Source organism: Schistocerca piceifrons, chromosome 4 (genome assembly GCF_021461385.2).
Source record: "Schistocerca piceifrons isolate TAMUIC-IGC-003096 chromosome 4, iqSchPice1.1, whole genome shotgun sequence".
NCBI classification, from domain to species: Eukaryota; Metazoa; Arthropoda; class Insecta; order Orthoptera; family Acrididae; genus Schistocerca; species Schistocerca piceifrons.
Genome location: NC_060141.1, coordinates 766,106,976 through 766,127,540, shown reverse-complemented (window position 1 = coordinate 766,127,540; position 20,565 = coordinate 766,106,976). Strand labels below are relative to the sequence as shown.

The window sequence follows — 20,565 nt, the reverse complement described above, 5'->3', positions numbered from 1 at the left end:
ATGAGAAATGTAGTGCAGCTGGCTGCAGTGCTGGAGTCAGCACAGCTGCACATCCATGTCAGTACCTTACAGAACCTCACTCACTCTACAGTGTACATTACGATGGCAACAAAGACACTACGGTCACAGTGGACACAACTGCATCAGCTACATATAGGCCTACCTATTTCCTAAAATTCTTTGGCAGTAAATTGCTTTCTTGATGATGACAGAAGCAGATATTTTTGAAATTTCTGATTTTTATCGAAAATTTGCAGTGACGAGTCCAACACGAACATTTAGTACGACACCTTGTCTGCTCACCTGTATCTATTGCACAGAGAAAACTTAAGTTCATAGTCTTTAAACACGGTTTTTGTTGACAGACGGAAGCGAAACTGACCTTGCTTGCTCTTGATCTCGTGTGAGGCGGCCTTGCCAATAATGGTCCAGACGGGGCGCAGACAGCCGATGAGGCCGTCGATCCAGCCGGCTCGGTCCTGCGGGCCGCGGGGGCCGGCACTGCACACCTCTGCCTGGGCCGGTGGGGGCGGTGAGGGTGCCTGGGCGCCCAGGGGGCTGCCGCCGCCCCCACAGCACTCGTCCACTGCCGTGGGGCTGCCACTCAGCTGTCCGAGCTCCTCCTGGATGCACAGGATGCTGCAACACAAACAGATCACAAACTGCATCACTCAATTGCTATAAGCACATCATGTGTCATTTCCAACATTGTCAAATAAACGAAAACAGAGGTGTAGTAGCTTACAGTGAAGAAAATCCGTTGAGCAAGTGGAGGAAATAACCTGCTAGGGGATCTAAATGTGGAATTTAAGAGTCTGTAAATCTACTAAAATTTGCAATTGTGGCAAATATGGTAGCACCATTTTTTTCTCAGAAAGCCACAAATTTTAGGAGGGTGCGACTTTCAGTTTTCCAGAGTCTTCCAAATAAATTTCAAATACTGAAGCAAGCAACCTCTAAAATAGTACCTTCAGTTTGTCCAGCACTGATTGACGGACTGGACGATTATACAGGGCGTTCGCAAATTCCCGTTATAAATTTCTACGCCTTGTAGTGTTGAGTGAGTAGGTAATATTTAGAATTGGTGCTACAACCATTTGAAAACATACCAGTAAAGGGTCTACTGTTACAAATTAATGATTTGGCGTCACCCAGTCATCACTTTTTTTACTGTTCCACTTATTAAAATCCAAATAAATTGCCTCTTCAGCCTGGGTGTGCAGCGTCTCCTTGGAGCACCACAGTCACGCCTGCAGACAGTGAAGGTACTCTTTCTCGAAGCCGTTGCGTAACTATAGTGTAAAGTGTATGCGATGGAGTCGGACGTTGTGGAGGGCCATCTCGAAAAGGCGACGAGCAGCTCTTCCATGATCGTGAACTTCGCTATTTAGAAGGATCATGTAAGTATATTCTGCAGACGAGTACTCAACCATCTTGCTCTAACACTCACGGACACCACCCACCATGGCTACCCTGTTACATACTTACCGAGCAAACATGTTTCTAAACGGCTGTAGCACGGAAACCGTTCGTTTCCCGGACATGGGTTCCTATTCAAAATATTATGTAATCACTTCCGTCTACAAATCCTAGAAGTTTGTAACGGGAATTTCCGAACACCCTGGTATATTCGTTGTAGAGATGACAGTGAAATCTATGCTAGTCGATACCCCTGCCACATCCGCACACACTGCAAAACCCTTTTTTTGTTTTGTGGCAAATGTTCAATCCCACTTTATACAAGACTCTTGCAATCTCTTAACATTTCACAGGAACCCTCTGACTCATAGGAAGATGCCATTTCAGCAATTTCTTACCTTGTCCATTTCATTTCGCGGTGTATACGACCACAACTAAACTTTGATGGAATCTGAATTTGAAATTTAGTAAACATAAGCTGGCGCCGTGCAGCAGCGATTGTGCAGTAGATACCCGAAAATATTGTCTCTTATCACCTGTACCGACACTGCCATGGATAGCGGTTCCTGCGTTTCGAAACAAGTTTCCAAGATGCAAACATCTCCCACCTAGTAGTAGTAGGAAACGTTGTAAACATTACTGGAAAAAATTGTTGCAAAATCTCCATATATAATCAGCTTAGATGACTTTCGGTGTGTGGGTTGGGAGAAGGGTAATGGTGGTACAGTACATGTATTGATGGAGGACGGAACTAATTCACTTATTTCCGGTCGCTACCAACCTTAACTTTCAACATTGCCTCCTTGTTGGCTCAGCGTTGCCGTGTTACAGCACAGTGGCATTACGATTTGTGCTGTGTGATCTGTTGCGAAATTTATGTCTTAAAAAGAGAGACGATAAGTGTAAAAGCGTAACTGGCCCAGTAACTTTTTTATTTAAATAGTTATTGACACAGTTGCAAGCTTTCCACATAAATCGTTAATGATATATGAAATTAAAACACTAGCAGCCCCAGTCTTTCGACTTTATTGATTCTGTACAAGGAGTCGAGCACTCAAAAGAAAGTTAACAGATGCCGGAGATGACTTTCTCTAGACCAACCTCCTTGTGCAGATGAAACGTCCCGTTTGTCTTTTAATTAATGAATACGTTCATCAAACTTCAAATCCGGTACAGTACAGCTGTGCAGTAGCCCTGGCTGCTGATATTTTACCCACAGCGAAATAGTTTCCGCTTGAGAAAAATGCGCTAAACAATACTGCGAAGCGTGACGCAACATCTGTATTGTTCAAAAATAACGCAACATATTCTATCATTAGAATATTGGTCACACGCTCCGATCTGATCAAAACTAAATATCGAAACTTTCTGATCTACATTAAATCTACAATTAAGGCGATTGCGTTATTATTTAAGGAAACTTCTTTATCACGTAGAGAAATTCATCGTGAAGCTTACACTACTTCACGTTATTACAGCCAATAATTCTAATTTCTTTCAAGAAAGAGAATGAAGCGTATTTTACCTAAAATGTTATTTTTTAATTCCGAAACAGTTTTTTACTGTTTCACTCTTTCACGAACACTGTAATAATTAAATGTACGCTTACTGTGATCTAATAGCTAGGAACAAGTGAAGAAAGTATAACGCGACAGAGATTGATATTAAAAGGTATAAATACATGTTTCTGTATTTAACCGTTTACCTACGACCGATCTTAGCAGATGCAGCTAATTCAGGATAGTTACTGTATTATCTGACAATTGAAGTCAAAAAATAACGCAACATCTAAATCTACGAACATCCATGAAGTTCACGACAGAAGGAATATCCCACTGCATCAGTTGTCAGGGTTTCTTCCCAGTCCATTCACGTATGGAGCGCGTGAAGAATGAATGATTCTTTGAACGACTGCAGCTCTAATCTTTCCTTAATATCCCTATGTAAGCGATACGTAGGGGGTTGTAGCATATTTTTAGAGTCATCATTTAAAGCCGGTTGTTGAAACTTTGTTAGTAGACTCTTGGGATAGTCTACATCTATCTTCAGTACTCTGCCAGTTCAATTTCTTTTATATCTCTGTGACACTCTCCCACGGATCTAACAAACGTGCGACCATTCGTGCTGCCCTCTCTGTATACGTTCAATATCTCGTGTTAGTCCTGTTTGGTTCCAAACACTTGAGCAATGTTCTAGAACCGGTCGCACGAATTAGTTGTAAGCAATCTCATTTGTAGAATGATTGCACTTCCCAGTCTTCCACCAACGAACCGAAGTCTTCCACGCTTTCCCCACGACTGAGCCTGTGTGATATTTCATTTCATATCCCTTCAAAGTGTTACACACCGGTATTTGTAGAGTTGACGGACTCCAGCAGTGGCACACTGATGTTATAGTCATGGGACACTACGGTCTGCCGTTTTGTGAAGTGCACAGTTTTACATTTCTAAACAATCTGCCAATCTTTGCACCACTTTGAAACTTTATCAAGATCTGACCGAATGTTTATACAGCTTCTTACAGACAGTACTTCATTATAGATTACTGCATCATCTGCAAAAGTCTGAGGTTACTATTAATACTGTCTGCAACGTCATTAATATACAACATGAACAGCAAGGGTCCCAGTACACTTCCCTGGGACACATCCGAAGTTACTTCTACATCCGACGATGATTCTCCATCCAAGGCAACATGCTGCGTCCATCTTACCAAAAAGCCCTCAATCCAGTCACAAAGTTCATTTGAAACCCCACATATCCGTACTTTTGACAATGAGCGTAGATGTCGTACTGAGTCAAATGCTTTCGGAAATCAAGAAATACTCCCAAAACTTTCAGTACGTTAGGTGAGAAAAGTGCGAGTTGGGTTTCGGATGGTCGATATTTTCGGAATCCGAGCTGGTTGGCATGGAGGAGGTCATTCTGTTCAAGAAATCTCATTATGTTTGAGCTGAGAATACGTTCTAAGATTCTGCAACAAATCGATGTCACGGATAGTGGACGGCAGTTTTGTGGATCACATATACTAACTTTCTTGTAGACGGGTGTGACCTATGTTTTTTTCCATGAACTGGGTACGGCTTTTGTTCGAGGGATCTACAATAGATTACAGTTCGAAGAGGGGCTAACTCAGCCACAAATTCTGTATAGAATCTGACGGTTCCATCGGGTCCTGAGGCCTTGTTCAGTTTAAACGATTTCAGCTGTTTGTCAATACCACTGACACTAATACTTATTTCATTCGTCTTTTCAGTGGTACGAGGATTAAATTGGGACAATTCTCCTGGGTTTTCTTTTGTAAAGGAACATTAGAAAACCGAGTTAAGCATTTCAGCTTTTGCCTTGCTACCCTCAATTTCAGTTCCTGTCTCATTCACCAAGGACTGGCGTTATTAACAGTCTCTACATATGACCAGAATTTCTTCAGGTTTTGTGAAATATCATTACATAATATTCTGTTTCGATAGTCATTGAAGGCTTTACACATTGCTGTATTGAAAGACAAACGCGTTCCATTCAGCATCTCTCTACCTATAGCCATACGCTTTGTCTTACATCTAGTATACAGTACTCTCTGTTTCTTAATAAGTTTCTTTACAGAGACTGTATACCATGGAGGTTCTCTCCCATTATGAACTGTTCTACTGGGTACACATCTGTCCAGTAGATGGTCAAATATTCTTTTACATTTGAGCCATAGTTCCTCTATATGCTCCTGTTCTGTGCTGAAAATTTCAAGTTCCTCATTGAGGTGTGACCCTATTGATTTTTTTCTAGTTTTCTGAACACATACATCCTTCTGCTTTTTCTAGTTGTCCTTTGTACTCTGTACTCTGGTAATCGATGTTGCCACAACCGCGTCATGGTCTCAGACACCAGTTCCGATGCAGACATCTTTAAAGAGGTCATCTGTCCGTTGCTATTAGATCTAATATATTTCTGTCATGAGTGGAATTCCTAACTATCTGTTCGAGGTAGTTTTCAGAGAAAACATTTAGTAAAGTTTCACAGTATGTCTTATAACGCCCACCACTAACAAAACTGTAAGATTCTCAATTAATCGTTGGATGACTGAAGTCTCCGCCGGCGATTACACTACGATTTAGTAACTTATGTACAAGTGAACTGCGGTTTTCTCTAAAGTTTTCGGTTGCATCAGGAGATGAGTGGTGGGCAACAGAAGGATCCAATCATTTTATGACCACCCCTGATACTGAGTCTTGCCCAAAAAATCTCACATGCAGCTTCAATTTCTATCTCGGTGAATTTTACTGCGACAAATACAATACCTCCATTTCCCCATCTGCCCTTCCTTTTGATATACACTAAATTTTCCTCAAAAATTTCGCTGCTATTAATTTCAGGTTTGAACCAGCTTTCTGTACCTTAAATTATGTGAGCTTCACTGGTTTCCACGAGCGCTTCAAGTTCTGGACTTTGTTGCAAATGCTTCGGTAGTTAAACCATTAAGATTTAAATACGCTCACCAGTAGGAGGCATTTTTTCGATCTTACACTGATATTTCTGGATTTCCTACAGCTAGAGCATCTGGATTGGATGGAGAATCACCTAATTAACAAAAAAAAAAAAAAAAAAAAAAAAAAAAAAAAAAAAAAAAAAAAAAAAAACCTTGTGAGCAGCCAACGCGTAGTCAGCTACCTGAGTAGCACACTCCGATGTGTAGTGTACACATTACCCATTTAGGGGGACCCTACAGTTCACGACCCTATGGCGCAAAACCAGGAAGTTACAACCTGGGTTGTCACAGAATCTTCGAAGTCTCTGGTTCAGCCTTTCCACTCGACTCAGAACCAGAGAGCCACGAAAAATTCTGGGGACAACGCTGCAAACTATGAACTTTGTTGAAACTCCATGCACAAGGCTGGTCTTCTCTGCCAGTCGTTGAAATGACCTCAGAGCCCAGACAACAGGCATCATTTGCTCTAATGTGTGCCACAATCTGCAGTTGGTTGCACCCTCTTCCCTCAATGGCTGCTGGAATAGCCTCTACATGTTGAATGAGGCCTCCACGCATACACACTGAGTACGCCTGGTATCCCTTGCTGCCATCCCCCTAAGGGATATTCACGACACGTTGTAACTGCCGACGATTAGTGGACTCTTACCCTTTTTCATCTGCCTCCATTTGACGCCGGACAAAACAGCTTTCCCCAAAACAGGTGAAGTGAGTCATCGCTTCAACACCCTGAGTCCTCCCTGGTTCCCGTCGACCCTGAACAAGATGCCTAGATCTACCATTGACACGCCAATCGCAGTCAGCTGAACGAGTAAAGACAGATCCTGTACTTTCTGCAGAGGAGACAAGATCTACAGGAAAGGATAGTCCACGAGGTACGTCTGATACTGGGATAACAGGTACAAGACTTTCAGGAGCTCTTCGAACACACCGAGTCGCAGCAGCTGCCAATCGTTTAACAGTAGTCATGGTGATTTCCAGTTGCTTACAAACGTCAACTAACTCATCTCGTGTCTGAGAACAGCATTCACAGTGGAGGTGCATTTTAGCTGGTGCAATGCATTAAAGGTCAGTGAGCAAATAACTTTAAATTATGCCCACTGATTATCTTTTAACCTGTTGAGCTAAAAAGTTGATAATTTCCTATAAGAATTGAAGCAAATATACAAAACGAGATTTCTATTAAGACACCACAAGAACCTGTGGCAAAGACTGCTAGTTTCCTAAAACTTTCTGAGGTTAATTATCGTTGTTGGCGAACTAGAAAACAGGGTTATTTTACGCTAAATGTAGATAATAGGCTAATTTAAGGGAAAACTAGATGTAACTAAATACGCTACGTAGAATATCTGCTAGAGTAACAAAATCAGAAACGCCAATTTTATACAAATTACTCTTAGATTATGCAAAAGACAATGGTAGCTTCCGAAACTTGTCAACAACGCACGTGTATTTGCGTTGATGTAAATGAAATTGAGGGGTGACGTATTCTTTGGCAACAACTGTGAACGATGAAATATGTTACGTATCCAAAACACTCGTACAGGTAACTTACGAAAATATAGTTTTGTAAGCCTCTGAATGCAATGAAATTAGAGAACGATTGTTTTGAACAAATATGGGCCTATTGTTCTCAAAAACGTTAAAGAGCACAATTAAGTTTGACCCTAGAATTGACGATAACAGTACGAGATTGTGGAATATTCGCGAAATTTGACAATATATCACAATACAAACGGATACTGATAAAATCAATGAAAGATTGTGCAGAAGCGAGACGAACAGTAAAATATGCGAATCTAGAACTTCAAATCGGCACACAATCTTCTAGACAAAAACAGGTTAGGCTTCTTTCAACTCAACCTGAGACTCGGACCTGTTGCATAGTTAACATAATGTTTTTGTGTTACATCACGCTTGAAAATAACCAATTGCTCTTCTTCGCAACTTAATAATTTTAAACCACCGTAAAATAAAACTTCCAGCCTGTGGAGGACCAAATATAAATTTGACGTCGCCTCGGATTTGCAGCACTACTGGGATTGTTTCGGTTGTATTCGTTTCAGCAGTTATGAAGAGACAAGGGCAGGCACGCTTCTCCAGCAGACGACGACAAAGCAGGGCTGATAACGCCGTTACGCGCTGTCGCTCAGAAATTCGATACGGTATTAAAGTCCACAGGTGTCAGACCACTGACACTGCACTTTGTGTGTCGCTCGTGTTGCAGAGCTCTTTTCAATGTCCATCTCTCTTTGTGGAGAAGATTTTGACTCTTCACGACTCATGGAAAAATATTTATATCCGTATAAAACGTGTGAATAGTTTGTCACGGCAGCGTCTGCTTATTGTATTACTGTTTCAGGGGGAATGCAAACTAATGTCAAAATCCACTGAAGAGAATTTTGGGCCAAACGCCTAAATACATCCTGAACGGTAGCCGATAGGGTTACGCACAGTTTAAAAAAATCATTTGCCATGGCCGCTCTACCATTAATACTTTGTTTATACAACTTCTGTCCCTCTGGTTTCTTTGACCCTGTGTTCTTTAGACGTATCTAACACTCAGAAGTCACTGACAAGTTTCTTAGGTGCAACAATAGGCTTCAATGCCATTCTGCTTCTATCAAGAAATTTAGTTTTTCTTTTCCTTTGTTGTTTTCAACGCATTGCCTTCCAATCAGTTTTGCAAGCTATATATAACCCTCGTGCCAGACACAAATGTTTGCATAACACACTTCACAAGCTACATACTAAAGCTTTTACAAAAACTGTATCTTGGTTTGAATTATTTTTTCTTTTTCCGCTCATTTCATTCCTTCCTCTTAAGGAGGAAGGCGGGCTGTTTCAGTGCCTAAGGGTTTTAGTACTATTCAGTCATGGGGTGTTTGTTGTTCTATTGGGGCTCTATTTATTTCTTTTTCTGAGGGGGGTTAGAGGGAGGGCTTATATCTCCCAAATGGGAATTTATTTGCGGATAGTTTGGGGGACAGCTCCGGTATTCACCTTACAGCTTAGGAAAAACTTGCAACAACCGGCCAGAGCTGCTGGTGCTGGCACCTTTTCCTTCTCGTAGTGCCTCCCTGAGGAAGTGCTACGTTCTTTTCTTGTCAGCGCTTCGGCGTTGTTCTTGCCGTCTTGTGCTTCATGGCGGGCCTATCTTCTGTGGCAGTGATAGGACTGGCGTTGGTGTCGTTCTTGTTGTTCTTCTCTCCTCCTTTCGCACAATGTCGCGTAATAAATTTTTTTTATACAAGACGTACGTGTAACTCACATGCGATTAGGTGTGACGTGAGAGAGAGAGAGAGAGAGAGAGAGAGAGAGAGAGAGAGAGAGAGAGGGAGAGGGAGAGGGGGGGGGGGGCTTCCTGCGAGCATTATTTCTACTGTAGGCAATATCAGTGTATGACAAACGTAGCCTCCCAAGTTTCTAGCTGAGAGATAAACAAAATGCCGCGGCATGTTATGAGGAATGCCACAGGAAATGAATACGTGAAACGACGTTAAACATCTGCATTTTTATTAAAAAATAAATGCTCATGTTTTAAAACTTTTCCTACTCCATCATACATTTACAAATCGGCTCTACCCTAGACTACTAGAAAACAGTGGTCCGGTCAGATGAGTCCCGATTGCAGTTGGTAAGAGCTGATGCTATGGTTCGAGTGTAGCGCAGACTCCACGAACCCAAGTTCCCAACAAGGCACTGCACAAGCTGGTGGTGGCTGTGCTTACGTGAAATGGACCATGTCCTCTGGTCCAAATAAACCGATCAGTGACAGCAAATGGTTATGTCCGGCTACTTGGAGACCATTTCCAGCCATTCATGGACTTCATGTTCCCAAACAACGATGGAATTTTTATGGATCATGATGCGCCATGTCAACGGGCCGCAATTGTTAGCGATTAGTTCGAAGAACGTTGTGCATAATTCGAGCGAATGATTTGCCCACCCAGATTGCCCGCTTTGAATCCCATCGAACATTTATGGGACATGATCGAGAGGCTAGTTCGTGCGCAAAATCCTGCAGCAGCAACCCTTTCGCAATTATGGACGGCTACATAGGCAGGATGTCTCAATATTGCTGCACGGAACTTCCAACGACTTGCTGAGTCCATAACACATCGACATGGTGCACCACGCCGTGCAAAAGGAGATACGATACGATATTAGCATTGTGCAGAGAACTGGAAAACAGTATGCTGGTTGATGTTTTATTTTAGTACAGGGCGAGTCAAAATTCCGTTGACACCTTCGTAAGGTGGAAGATAAAGGGAAAATTGAAATGTGATGATGGGAACGTAAGTTTGACGTGGGACCGCAACTTTTGGAGTGAATGTCATTCATGGCCGCCATCTTGAAATCCGCCATTTTGGATTCAAGTAATTTTTTTTAATGGGAAGGGGGGTGTATGACACATCAAGTAACACTCGCTTGAGCTCTGAAATTGAGTGGTGTCATTTGTTTTTGTCTATCTTGTACAGTTTAGAAGTTATTAATGTTCAAAGTTGGGCAATTACCTTCATACCGACTGCTACAACACATGTTCTACGTGTAGTCCATCCTGTGCAATGCACAACTGTAATCGCCGCAACCACATTAATAATTTCTAAACTGTACAAGATAGACAAAAACAAATTACACCACTGTATTTCAGAACTCACGTGAGTGTTATTTGATGTGTCATACACCCCCCCCCCCTTCCCATTAAAAAAAAAAAATAATGTCTTGAACCCAAAATGGCGGATTTCAAGATGGCGTCCATGAATGAAATTCACTCCAAAAGTTGCGGCCCCACGTCAAACCTATGTTATCATCACATTTCAATTTTCCCTTTAGTTTTCCAAATTATGAAGGTGTCCAAGAACTTTTGACTCACCCTGTATATAAGGTTATTTTGGCTTTATTGCCTTCATCAGTACATGTCCTGACGTTGTAGATGGACGTATGTCAACTCTGGGTCAATGTCCTTCAGAAATGGTTCAAAATGGCTCTGAGCATTATGGAACTTAACATCCGAGGTCATCAGTCCCCTGTCAACGTCCTACTGTGACATAATATACGCTGCAACTCCCACAATACCTCATTGTATCCTACAACCTTTTAAATATTGCGCGCACAGCAGCATTTGAGCAGTATTTTATCCCGCACTCCATGAACGAACGAACGGAGCGAGAGGAGATACAAATACGTGCTACAATGGGAAGCAACCTCTGCTACGCACTTCGCAGTGATTTGCAGAGAATGAGTGTAGACATAGACGGTTAAGGATGTTAACATCGACTGTTAGGTCTCGAGATGATGCTTTAAGACTGTGAAGAACAAAAAGTTACTGTCAGTGTGTCGCACATAAGGGAACACAGTGAGCGCCTTGAAAAATAAAATTCTTTCAAATGAAACTATTTGGTTCCAGAGACCTTTTCAGTTCTCCAACATCTACGATATATATACACTACTGGCCATTAAAATTGCTACACCAAGAAGAAATGCAGACGATAAACGGGTATTCATGGGACAACTATATAATATAACTGACATTTGATTACATTTTCACAGAATTTGGGTGCATAGATCCTGAGAAATCAGTACCCAGAACAACCACCTCTGGCCGTAATAACGGGCTTGATACGGCTGGGCATTAAATCAAACAGAGCTTGGATGGCGTGTACAGGTACAGCTCCCCATGCAGCTTCAAAACGATACCACAGTTCATCAACAGTAGTGGCTGACGTATTGTGACGAGCCAGTTGTTCGGCCACCATTGACCAGACGTTTTCAATTGGTGAGAGATCCGGAGAATGTGCTGGCCAGGGCAGCAGTCGAACATTTTCTGTATCCAGAAAGGCCCGCACAGGACGTGCAACATGCGGTCGTGCATTATCCTGCTTTCACAGGGATCGAATGAAGGGTAGAGCCACGGATCGTAACACATCTGAAATGTAGCGTCCACTGTTCAAAGTTCCGTCAATGTGAACAAGAGGTGACCGAGACGTGTAACCAATGGCACCCCATACCATCACGCCGGGTGATGCGCCAGTATGGCGAAGACGAATACACGCTTCCAATGTGCGTTCACCGCGATCTCGCCAAACACGGATGTTACCATCATGATGCTGTAAACATCCGAAAAAATGACGTTTTGCCATTCGTGCTCCCAGGTTCGTCGTTCAGTACATCATCGCAGGCGCTCTTGTCTGTGATGCAGCGTCAACGGTAACCGCAGCCATGGTCTCCGAGCTGATAGTCCATGCTGCTGCAATCGTCGTCGAACTTTTCGTGCAGATGGTTGTTGTCTTGCAAGCGTCCCCATCAGCTGACTCAGGGATCGAGACGTGGCTGCACGATCCGTTACAGCCATGCGGATAAGATGCCTGTCATCTCGACTGCTAGTGATACGAGGCCGTTGGGATCCAGCACGGCGTTCCGTATTACCTTCCTGAACCCACCAATTCCATATTCTGCTAACAGTCATTGGATCTCGACCAACGCGAGCAGCAGCATCGTGATACGATAAACAACAATCGCGATAGGCTACAATCCGACCTTTATCAAAATCGGAAACGTGATGGTACGCATTCTCCTCCTTACACGAGGCATCACAACAACGTTTCACCAGGCAACGCCGGTCAACTGCTGTTTGTGTATGAGAAATCGGTTGGAAACTTTCCTCATGCCAGGACGTTGTAGGTGTCGCCACCGTCACCAACCTTGTGTGAATGCTCTGAAAAGCTATTCATTTGCGTATGACAGCATCTTCTTCCTGTCTGTTAAATTTCGCGTCTGTAGCACGTCATCTTCGTGGCGTAGCAATTTTAATGGCCAGTAGTGTATGTAGACGGAAGCGACGAATGAAAATTTGTAGAAAGGCATGTATACAACATACACGTTTGAGACATGGAAAGGTCTCTAGAACCATATAGTTTCATTTGATTAAAGCACCTATGTTTGGGTTTCTGACAGGATCCCCCGTTTCGTTAGATATTGAGGTGCTATTGCAACGCAGCCGGAGAGCCTCTGCATCGCTGTAGGGATAAACAGTAGCGGGAAAGCAGTGTCGAGAAACCTGCGAAGAACGGCAACGCTAGAGGGCTCTAGTGGCGAACGTGTGCTTTGTTCTGGGTTAATGAAAGCGCCGGCGAAGCCAGCGCGCGTGACGCAACGCGCAGACAAATACAGCCGCTATCTGGTCGCCAAACAGCTGCTTCGAGAAGCGGTCCAACCTCGCGATAGCGCCAGATAGCGCGGCGGAAGGACATGCGCCAGACAACCAGCACTTTAGTCTCAGCTCCAGTGCACTGTTATTGAGACAGGTTGATCAGTGATGTCGACTAAATTAGGCTGGAATACAAGAGAGAGATTCACTGTATACAGCCTATTGGCACAGACGTCCGAGCCGCGCGGGGTAGCCGTGCGGTCTGGGGGGTCTTGTCACGGTTCGCGCGGCTGCCCCCGTCGGAGGTTCGAGTCCTCCCTCGGGCATGGGTATGTGTGTTGTCCTTAGCGTAAGTTAGTTTAAGCTAGATTAAGTAATGCGTAAGCCTAGGGACCGATGACCTCCGTAGTTTGGTCCCATAGTCCTTACCACAAATTTCCAATTTTTCCATAGACGTCTGAGAGACGGAGCTTGACAAGAGTGTAAGAAGAAATCGGTCGTGGAATGTATAAGGAAACATCCTGCTAATCAGTAGACGTATGGAGGCTATCAAACACAAAACCACTGCATAAAAATTTTAAAACTGGCTCTTCCGTCCAATTATAGTGATGACCCCTGTGGTTATTTCATCAAGTAATTTAAGAAAAAGCTGATTTCCCTACAACAAGAATTAGAATGTGTGAGAGACACAAAACGAATAGTGTTTTTTGTTATTGTTGTTGCTGTGGACTTATGTCCGAAGACTGGTTTGATGCACCTCTCCGTGCAAGTCATCCTTTGCAAGCTGCTCCATCACTGCGTAACTACCGTACCTGCGCCTATTTGAACCTGCTTAGTGTATTCAAGACCAACCTCCCCCCTCCTCCCCCACCCACTCCACTTCCCTCTATTACCAAACTGACGATTCCTTCATCCGTCAAGATGTGTTCTATTCACTGGTCCCTTCTTTTAGTCGAACTGTGCCACACACCTCGTTTTTCCCCAATTCGATTCAGTATCTCACTTGTTATTTGACCTACCATGGTACTATTATGCAAAGATGATGAACTATTGTTATTGCGATGTGCTATTTTATAGGATTAATACGTTTACTGACCTTCAAAGTAAATATCTTTTGCCGCAATACACCTCTGGAAATGTGTATAAAGTAGAAACATTCGGCGAACTCCTCTTCTGCAGTCGGGTGAAACAATAACGTCGCACATCTTTGGGTGTGTGTAATATGTTTGCGAGAGTTTATTTCAAAGTACTCCTTGGATGATCAAAAAACTGGGCACATGTTTCACCAACAGCTCAGCTGATGTATTCGTTCCACATTACATCGCTTCGCTTTATGCAAATGTAAACTATGACTGCCAACTGTTGTTGTGTGCAACGGTTTTCATTTAGCGGCGAGTCTGTCGACGTCTGTAGGGCAGTTATCGAACGTTATATCAGGCCGATATCTTATCGAGACATTCCCGTGAGAAGAGGCAGCTATGCGCGTCTCTTCGCAGTCTTTCAGATCTCGCTTGGTCATCTAGCTTAGGCTCACAAGGGAACCTCCCCATCGCACCCCCCTCAGATTTAGTTATAACTTGGCACAGTGGATAGGCCTTGATAAACCGAACACAGATCAATTGAGAAAACACGAAGAAGTTGTGTGAAACTGTGAAAAAATAAGCAAAATATACAAACTGAGTAGTCCATGGGCCACATAGGCAACATCAAGGAGCACGTGAGCTCAGGAACGCCGTGGTCTCGTGGTAGCGTGAGCAGCTGCAGTAGGAGAGGTCCTTGGTTCAAGTCTTCGCACAAGTGAAAATTTTACTTTCTTTATTTTTGCATAGTTATTATCTGTCCGTTCGTTCATTGACGTCTCTGTTCACTGTAATAAGTTTAGTATCTGTGTTTTGCGACCGCATCGCAAAACCGTGGGATTAGTAGACGAAAGGACTTGCCTCTCCAATCGGAACCGAAAACATTTGATCCCAAGGTCATAGGTCAACCGATTCCTCCACAGGAAAACACATCTGATATATTCTATACGACACTGGTGACGGCATGTGCGTCACATGACAGGAATATGTTGTCGACCCACCTAACTTGTACACTTGGCGAATGGGTAAAAAGATTCTTCTACCTTGCCCGATTTAGGTTTTCTTGTGGATGTGATAATCACTCCCAAAAAAGTGATGAAAACATAAGAGTTTGTCACATAAACTGAAAATAAAAAATTAAGGTTTTCACTCGATGGAAGATTTGAACCAAGGAACTCTGCTCACGTTACCACGAGACCACGTCGCTCCTCCAATCCCAGTGTCCTTGATGTTGCCTATCTTTCCATGAACTACTCAGTTTGTATATTTTGCTTATTTTTTCACAGTTCCACACAACTTCTTCCTGTTTTCTCAATTGATCTGTGTTCAGTTTTTCAAGGCCTATCCAATGTGCCAACATATAACTAAATCTGAGGAGGGTGCGATGGGGAGGTTCCCTTGTCAGAAACTCTTCTTTTACGAGGAGAAGGCGCGATCCTGTGTGACGGGAGGGTTGGCGGGCGAGAAGGAAAGGGGGGAGGCGGGGGGGGGGGGGGGGAGGGGGGCAGGGAGGAAGAAGAAAGAACAGAGTTTAACTTCCCGTCGACGACGACTTCATTAGTCAAACTACGAGCTTGAATTGGGGGTTGGAAATCGTCCGTGTCCTCTCAAAGGAGCTATCCTGGTATTTGTTTTAAGCGGTTTAACGAAAATACGTAAACCTAAATCTGGACAGCCGGACGGGGATTTGAACCGCCGTCGTTCCGACCACGAGTCCAGTGTCTTACCAAGTGTTCAGATGAAGAGACGGTTGGAGTTATATCCTGTCGATATCGAAATAAAGATGGAACACTGCCGTAGGTGTACAAAAAGGAAATTGGTGAAGGAACGGTCAGTGTCCTCGCTGATGAAACAAATTAGTTTCTTTAGCTCGGTAGAAACTGATCTGAACAACGCGGCACTTAACTAACGCCCATCTACGCCACTATTTAATCGCGTCCACTTCTCTACATGTAACGAAAAAGACGGCACCTGTGTGCTTTGTAATTCAATGCATGTCGGAACACAGTCAGTCGAGTCGCTCACATAGAAATGAAATAAAAATCATAGGTGTAAACATTCGCATATTTCCCTACGGTGCTGAAGTACTTACGAATTCAAAACTTCCCGGATGGCCATTTTGGGCATCTTTCACCAAACACAGCATTTATGTTTTGCCTACGATTGCTAAAAAGTATCGTGACGAGTAAAAAAAAAAAAAAAAAAAGTTCTTGTCACAGTCAATCTTGGATAACAAAACTTAACAATACTCATTCTATCACTGATTGCGTCCCAAGAGGAACAAATATTAGATACGCTTTTGTTTGTTAGAACCTTCAGGGAATATCCACGAAGCCACTGTTAACGGTTACGGTGGTAATCCTAGACGTCACTTTCTAATCCTCTTTCACCGATATACAGACAGCTACGATGTTCTCGGTGATCCGAGCTGTTGTCTGCCCTCCCGTTCTCCCGGCCAACCAACCTAAACATTAGCCCTAGGGCCACTCAAAATAGTTGTGCCACTTCATGTTGACTTAGCGTACACCTCTTTACGACTGTTTCCTAATCCCAGAAACTCGTTCGACAGATTCAAGATTCGGCTGGATGACGACCTCCCAACTCAATTCCGAAAGCAGACTTTTGAGGTCATGAATAGTGTGTGCGCAATTCATGCCGCGCAGTTAAGCGCCATCTAATGGTCCTAACTGATTTAATGACGTCAATACTTTCTAATTTCTTTTTGTCTCGGTCTGGGAAGTTATGGACGGCACTGTCAACAAGGAAGAGAGACGAGTGGCAGTCCGCCGTCGTGCACTTCAGTAAGCGTGGTACTGTGGCCTGTGTGACGTATCAACCACCTTCCATACATCTGACGAGCTGCGACAGATATTTCATTTGACTTGTGAAGGTGAGAAACTGGCGTACATTCATTGCAGGATGAAGTCAGAGTAATGGTATTGGTGCATATCGCTTTAGCACGAGTGGTAAAGAAAGTATAAAAGTGGCGTGTCAGTGTTGACTGAAATACTGCGAACACATGAGAACATGTCGCTTCAACAATCAACGAAACAGCTACAGGACTGATCGTTGTGACACGCCACGGTGCATCATGTCATTCTTAAAGTAATACACAATGTTTCTGTTGCATGGCTACAACATTTTACCCTCAAACTGAAACACCTCCATCGGAATGTCTGAAAATTTACAGTATACTGCAGCTTTTTAAGACAGAAGGGGTGGATTTGTTGAAGCATATTGTAACAGTCTCTGAGGGCTGGGTACACGTTTCCGGCCAGTGATCAAGCGAATAGCCGAGAAGTGGCGACATATAAAAATCTTTGCAACGGAAAAGTAATTCTTGCGCTCTTTCAGACTGCAAACGACCGCTAGTGGGACGTAAGTCGTCTGTCGACAGCTACTCGACGCTTGTAGTCTGATAGCAAAAACTGAAATTAGATTGCTTCGTGATGGTGTACTGTTGCAAAATGGTAGTACACGGTCAAACGAGGCACAAAATTGGGGAACTTCATTTTTAATTTGTCACATCCTGCATATTCGCGATATGTAGCATATTCGCGATATGTAGCATCTGGTAATTACCATGTGCTACAGCTTCTCAAGGAAGCACTAAGTGGCTGATACATTGAAAGATGCTGTACAAAAGTGGTTATGTAGCCAGTCCGGAGAACTCTTATTTCACGCGGAATCTACGCGTTAGTCAAAAGCTGGTACACTAGAGACTAGACAAATGATACCATGTTCCAGTTCTGTCGAAGGTTATAGTTTAGTAAAGAACCAAAGTCATGTTTTGCCTCTGGTTGTATTAATAAAAAAAAGAGAAAAAGTAGAGTTCACTGAAATTTTAAATATTCACTTAAAATCCCCTTTCAAACAGAAACAAACTTTCTCCGTCATCGACAAATTCTTATTTTAACTGAAGTTCTTGGTGCGTCGAAGAGAAGTACTGGTGCGAATAGCAAGATGAGGTGCTTTAATGGCGTGTTGGTCGGAGGAAACCACGATTGCGCAACTCCCACGCGAAGAGGTGTTTACCTGATGGCTCTGCTAGGAAGTGCTCTCAGCCATATCTAATCACGCCTCAAGTCATGACGGCAGCGATCGTGCGATTTCTGCAGAAGATGTAGGCAACCCAGAGGGGTCCTCTGGAATGGAGCTTCCCGAACTTTTCCTCTGGCGCAACACTTTGATAAGCCTGGAAACCTGATGGAACACCTTGTTTATTTGAAAGTTAATATAATTTTAAGAAAAACTTGTTTTATTTAGTGATTTCTTCAATTTTAAATCATAACTAATAACACAGAAATCCTAACAAAATTTTAAAACGCAGAATTTGTCCTGCCAAAATGACGAAAAAGAAAACGCCATGTTGTTAGTAGTTTCTCGCAGAGCACTTATTTAGCTCTCGCGGAACACAGTTGGGAAACACTGATTTAGAAGGCTGTGCGTCCAATTACGTAGGATTAGCCAACAAAGAACTATCAATGCAGCTACAAACGGTCCGGCTAGCGCTAAGAACCGCAGTGCGACTGCAGTTAACAATGAAGCAACTTTCAATTTTGCTTTGATTCATTTTTTACTCATTAAAATGTAGTGATATCACAATCTTCGTCAGCTGTGACCGTTTTTCTATTTTTTCTTTCTTTCTTTCTTTCTTTCTTTCTTTCGATGACTCTTCGCTTGATTTCTTGCCGTCCGATACTGCGGCGTTTCGTTTCACAGACCGTATGTGTCGTCTAATAACACCCACACAAACATCTAGCGTTCTAGTATTGCGCACAAAATTTCAACTGCCGTAGTAGGTTTTTTAGGTGCTCCAAGCAGCGAGAAGACGTACGTAAGGGCCACACTCGCCGCTCCTAAGGACGACAGTCATAGAAATCAAAGAATGTGCTCATCAATTTGGCTAGGTTGGTTCACTGACTGATCGTGAAGTATCAGGTTAAGTCCTAAGATCGGAGGGTTTAATTTTACATCGATCCTGGGATTTTTTCTCATTTATTTTTTCTTTCAGATCTCTCGCAATGATATGTATAATGAAACGTGCCAAGTTGGTTATTAGACACTGTGTTGAATAGAGCACTGTGGTACTGACGTCAATATTTTTTGTCCAACCAACATAGCTGGAAACTCGAAAGCTTGCTGTTAATCGGTAAAGTCGAGAAACTCCAACAAATGTGTCGACAAAACCGCGACAAATGATTTGCAAAGTTAAAAATGCGAGCGATGGTCACATGCTGCCTATGCTACTCTTAACCTGCCCGCCTAAGCCGCACAATGGCCGCGTTATTAGAGGAGCACCGACCTGCCGGCCGTTAACGTTGCAACTTTTATTCGATAGGCGCAGGACCAAAGCAAAGCAACGGCCTTGAGGAAGTCCGGACTGTCAAAGGTCACATTTATCTGCTCATCCACAGCTGCTCACATCAATGTCCTCCATCTTATCACCACGTGGCGGTCTTAACGGCACGTGCCAAACTGCAGCAACTTACAAGTACAAATACATATATTCTCTTACGAAAAATCAATACTGGCACAGCGACAGTACAAAACCTTACTGCCAGCCTACTGTGCCAGTCAACATTCAGTTGTTGTGCCTTATCCTGTGTCGTTTCGCAACAGATAACAGAGAATGCGTAAAGCGTATTACAGGAAAAATGCGCAGCTGGTGTTAAATTAGGAAAAAAAAGACGGAATTTGCTTCCATGACGTTAAAAGCATAACAAGAGGGCAGGCTGTGGAAAAATACAGAATAAGGGCCACCATAAGGTAGTGAGTGAAATTTCCATTACTTCTCCCGAGACGAAAAATAAGTTCAAAATGCAAAATGTTGTATGAGGGGGGTTGCCTCTCCATATAAGGAATAGCTCGTAATTTTGTCTCACAGAGTAGGGTTTTAAGAATAAATATTAAGTAATGGAAAAAGCGTATTTTGCCAGGGTTATGCTACACAGACGAGTAGTGAAGAGCGAACGACGAGAAACAGTTGTCCACATTGACGTCAACGGCGGAAGTAACCATCAGCGTCCAAACACACGTTGGTTTACACGTGTAATTTACACATTCAGATAATATGCTATAAATCAGTGCCGCCAAAGTGCTACTATAAATATACACTCCTGTTTCCAAACAACTGTGGCTGTCAACACGTAATTGTTGCGCCTTGTGTGTTCAGTGCCCACTTTGCTACAGAAATATTTTCACCTTCAGGAGCCGCGGTTTCATCTGTTCAAATCCGGAAACGCTACTATCGAATCTTGTAAGTGATACGTCTAAGTGTTTTCTTTCACGACGAAAAACATGATGCTTGGACGTCGTCTTGTCATAACTTCAGACGAAAAGCAATAAAACATGCTGTAAAATGTATGTGATATTTACTGGATGACAAAATACTGTAACATGAGACGGAACACATGACATCCATCACTGTTCGTGGCC

The 20,565-nt window shown here is 43.0% G+C and overlaps 1 protein-coding gene across 2 annotated transcripts in view; it reads right to left on the bottom strand.

The window, feature by feature from the left end:
- LOC124794882 (mitogen-activated protein kinase kinase kinase 13) overlaps positions 1 to 20,565 on the bottom strand; it is a 389,688-nt gene that overhangs the window by 35,661 nt on the left and 333,462 nt on the right. For both annotated transcript variants that reach the window (XM_047258575.1, XM_047258576.1), the window contains exon 2: positions 383 to 639. In XM_047258575.1, the coding sequence (XP_047114531.1) occupies positions 383 to 639 (257 nt within the window). The remainder of the gene's footprint in view (positions 1 to 382; positions 640 to 20,565) is intronic.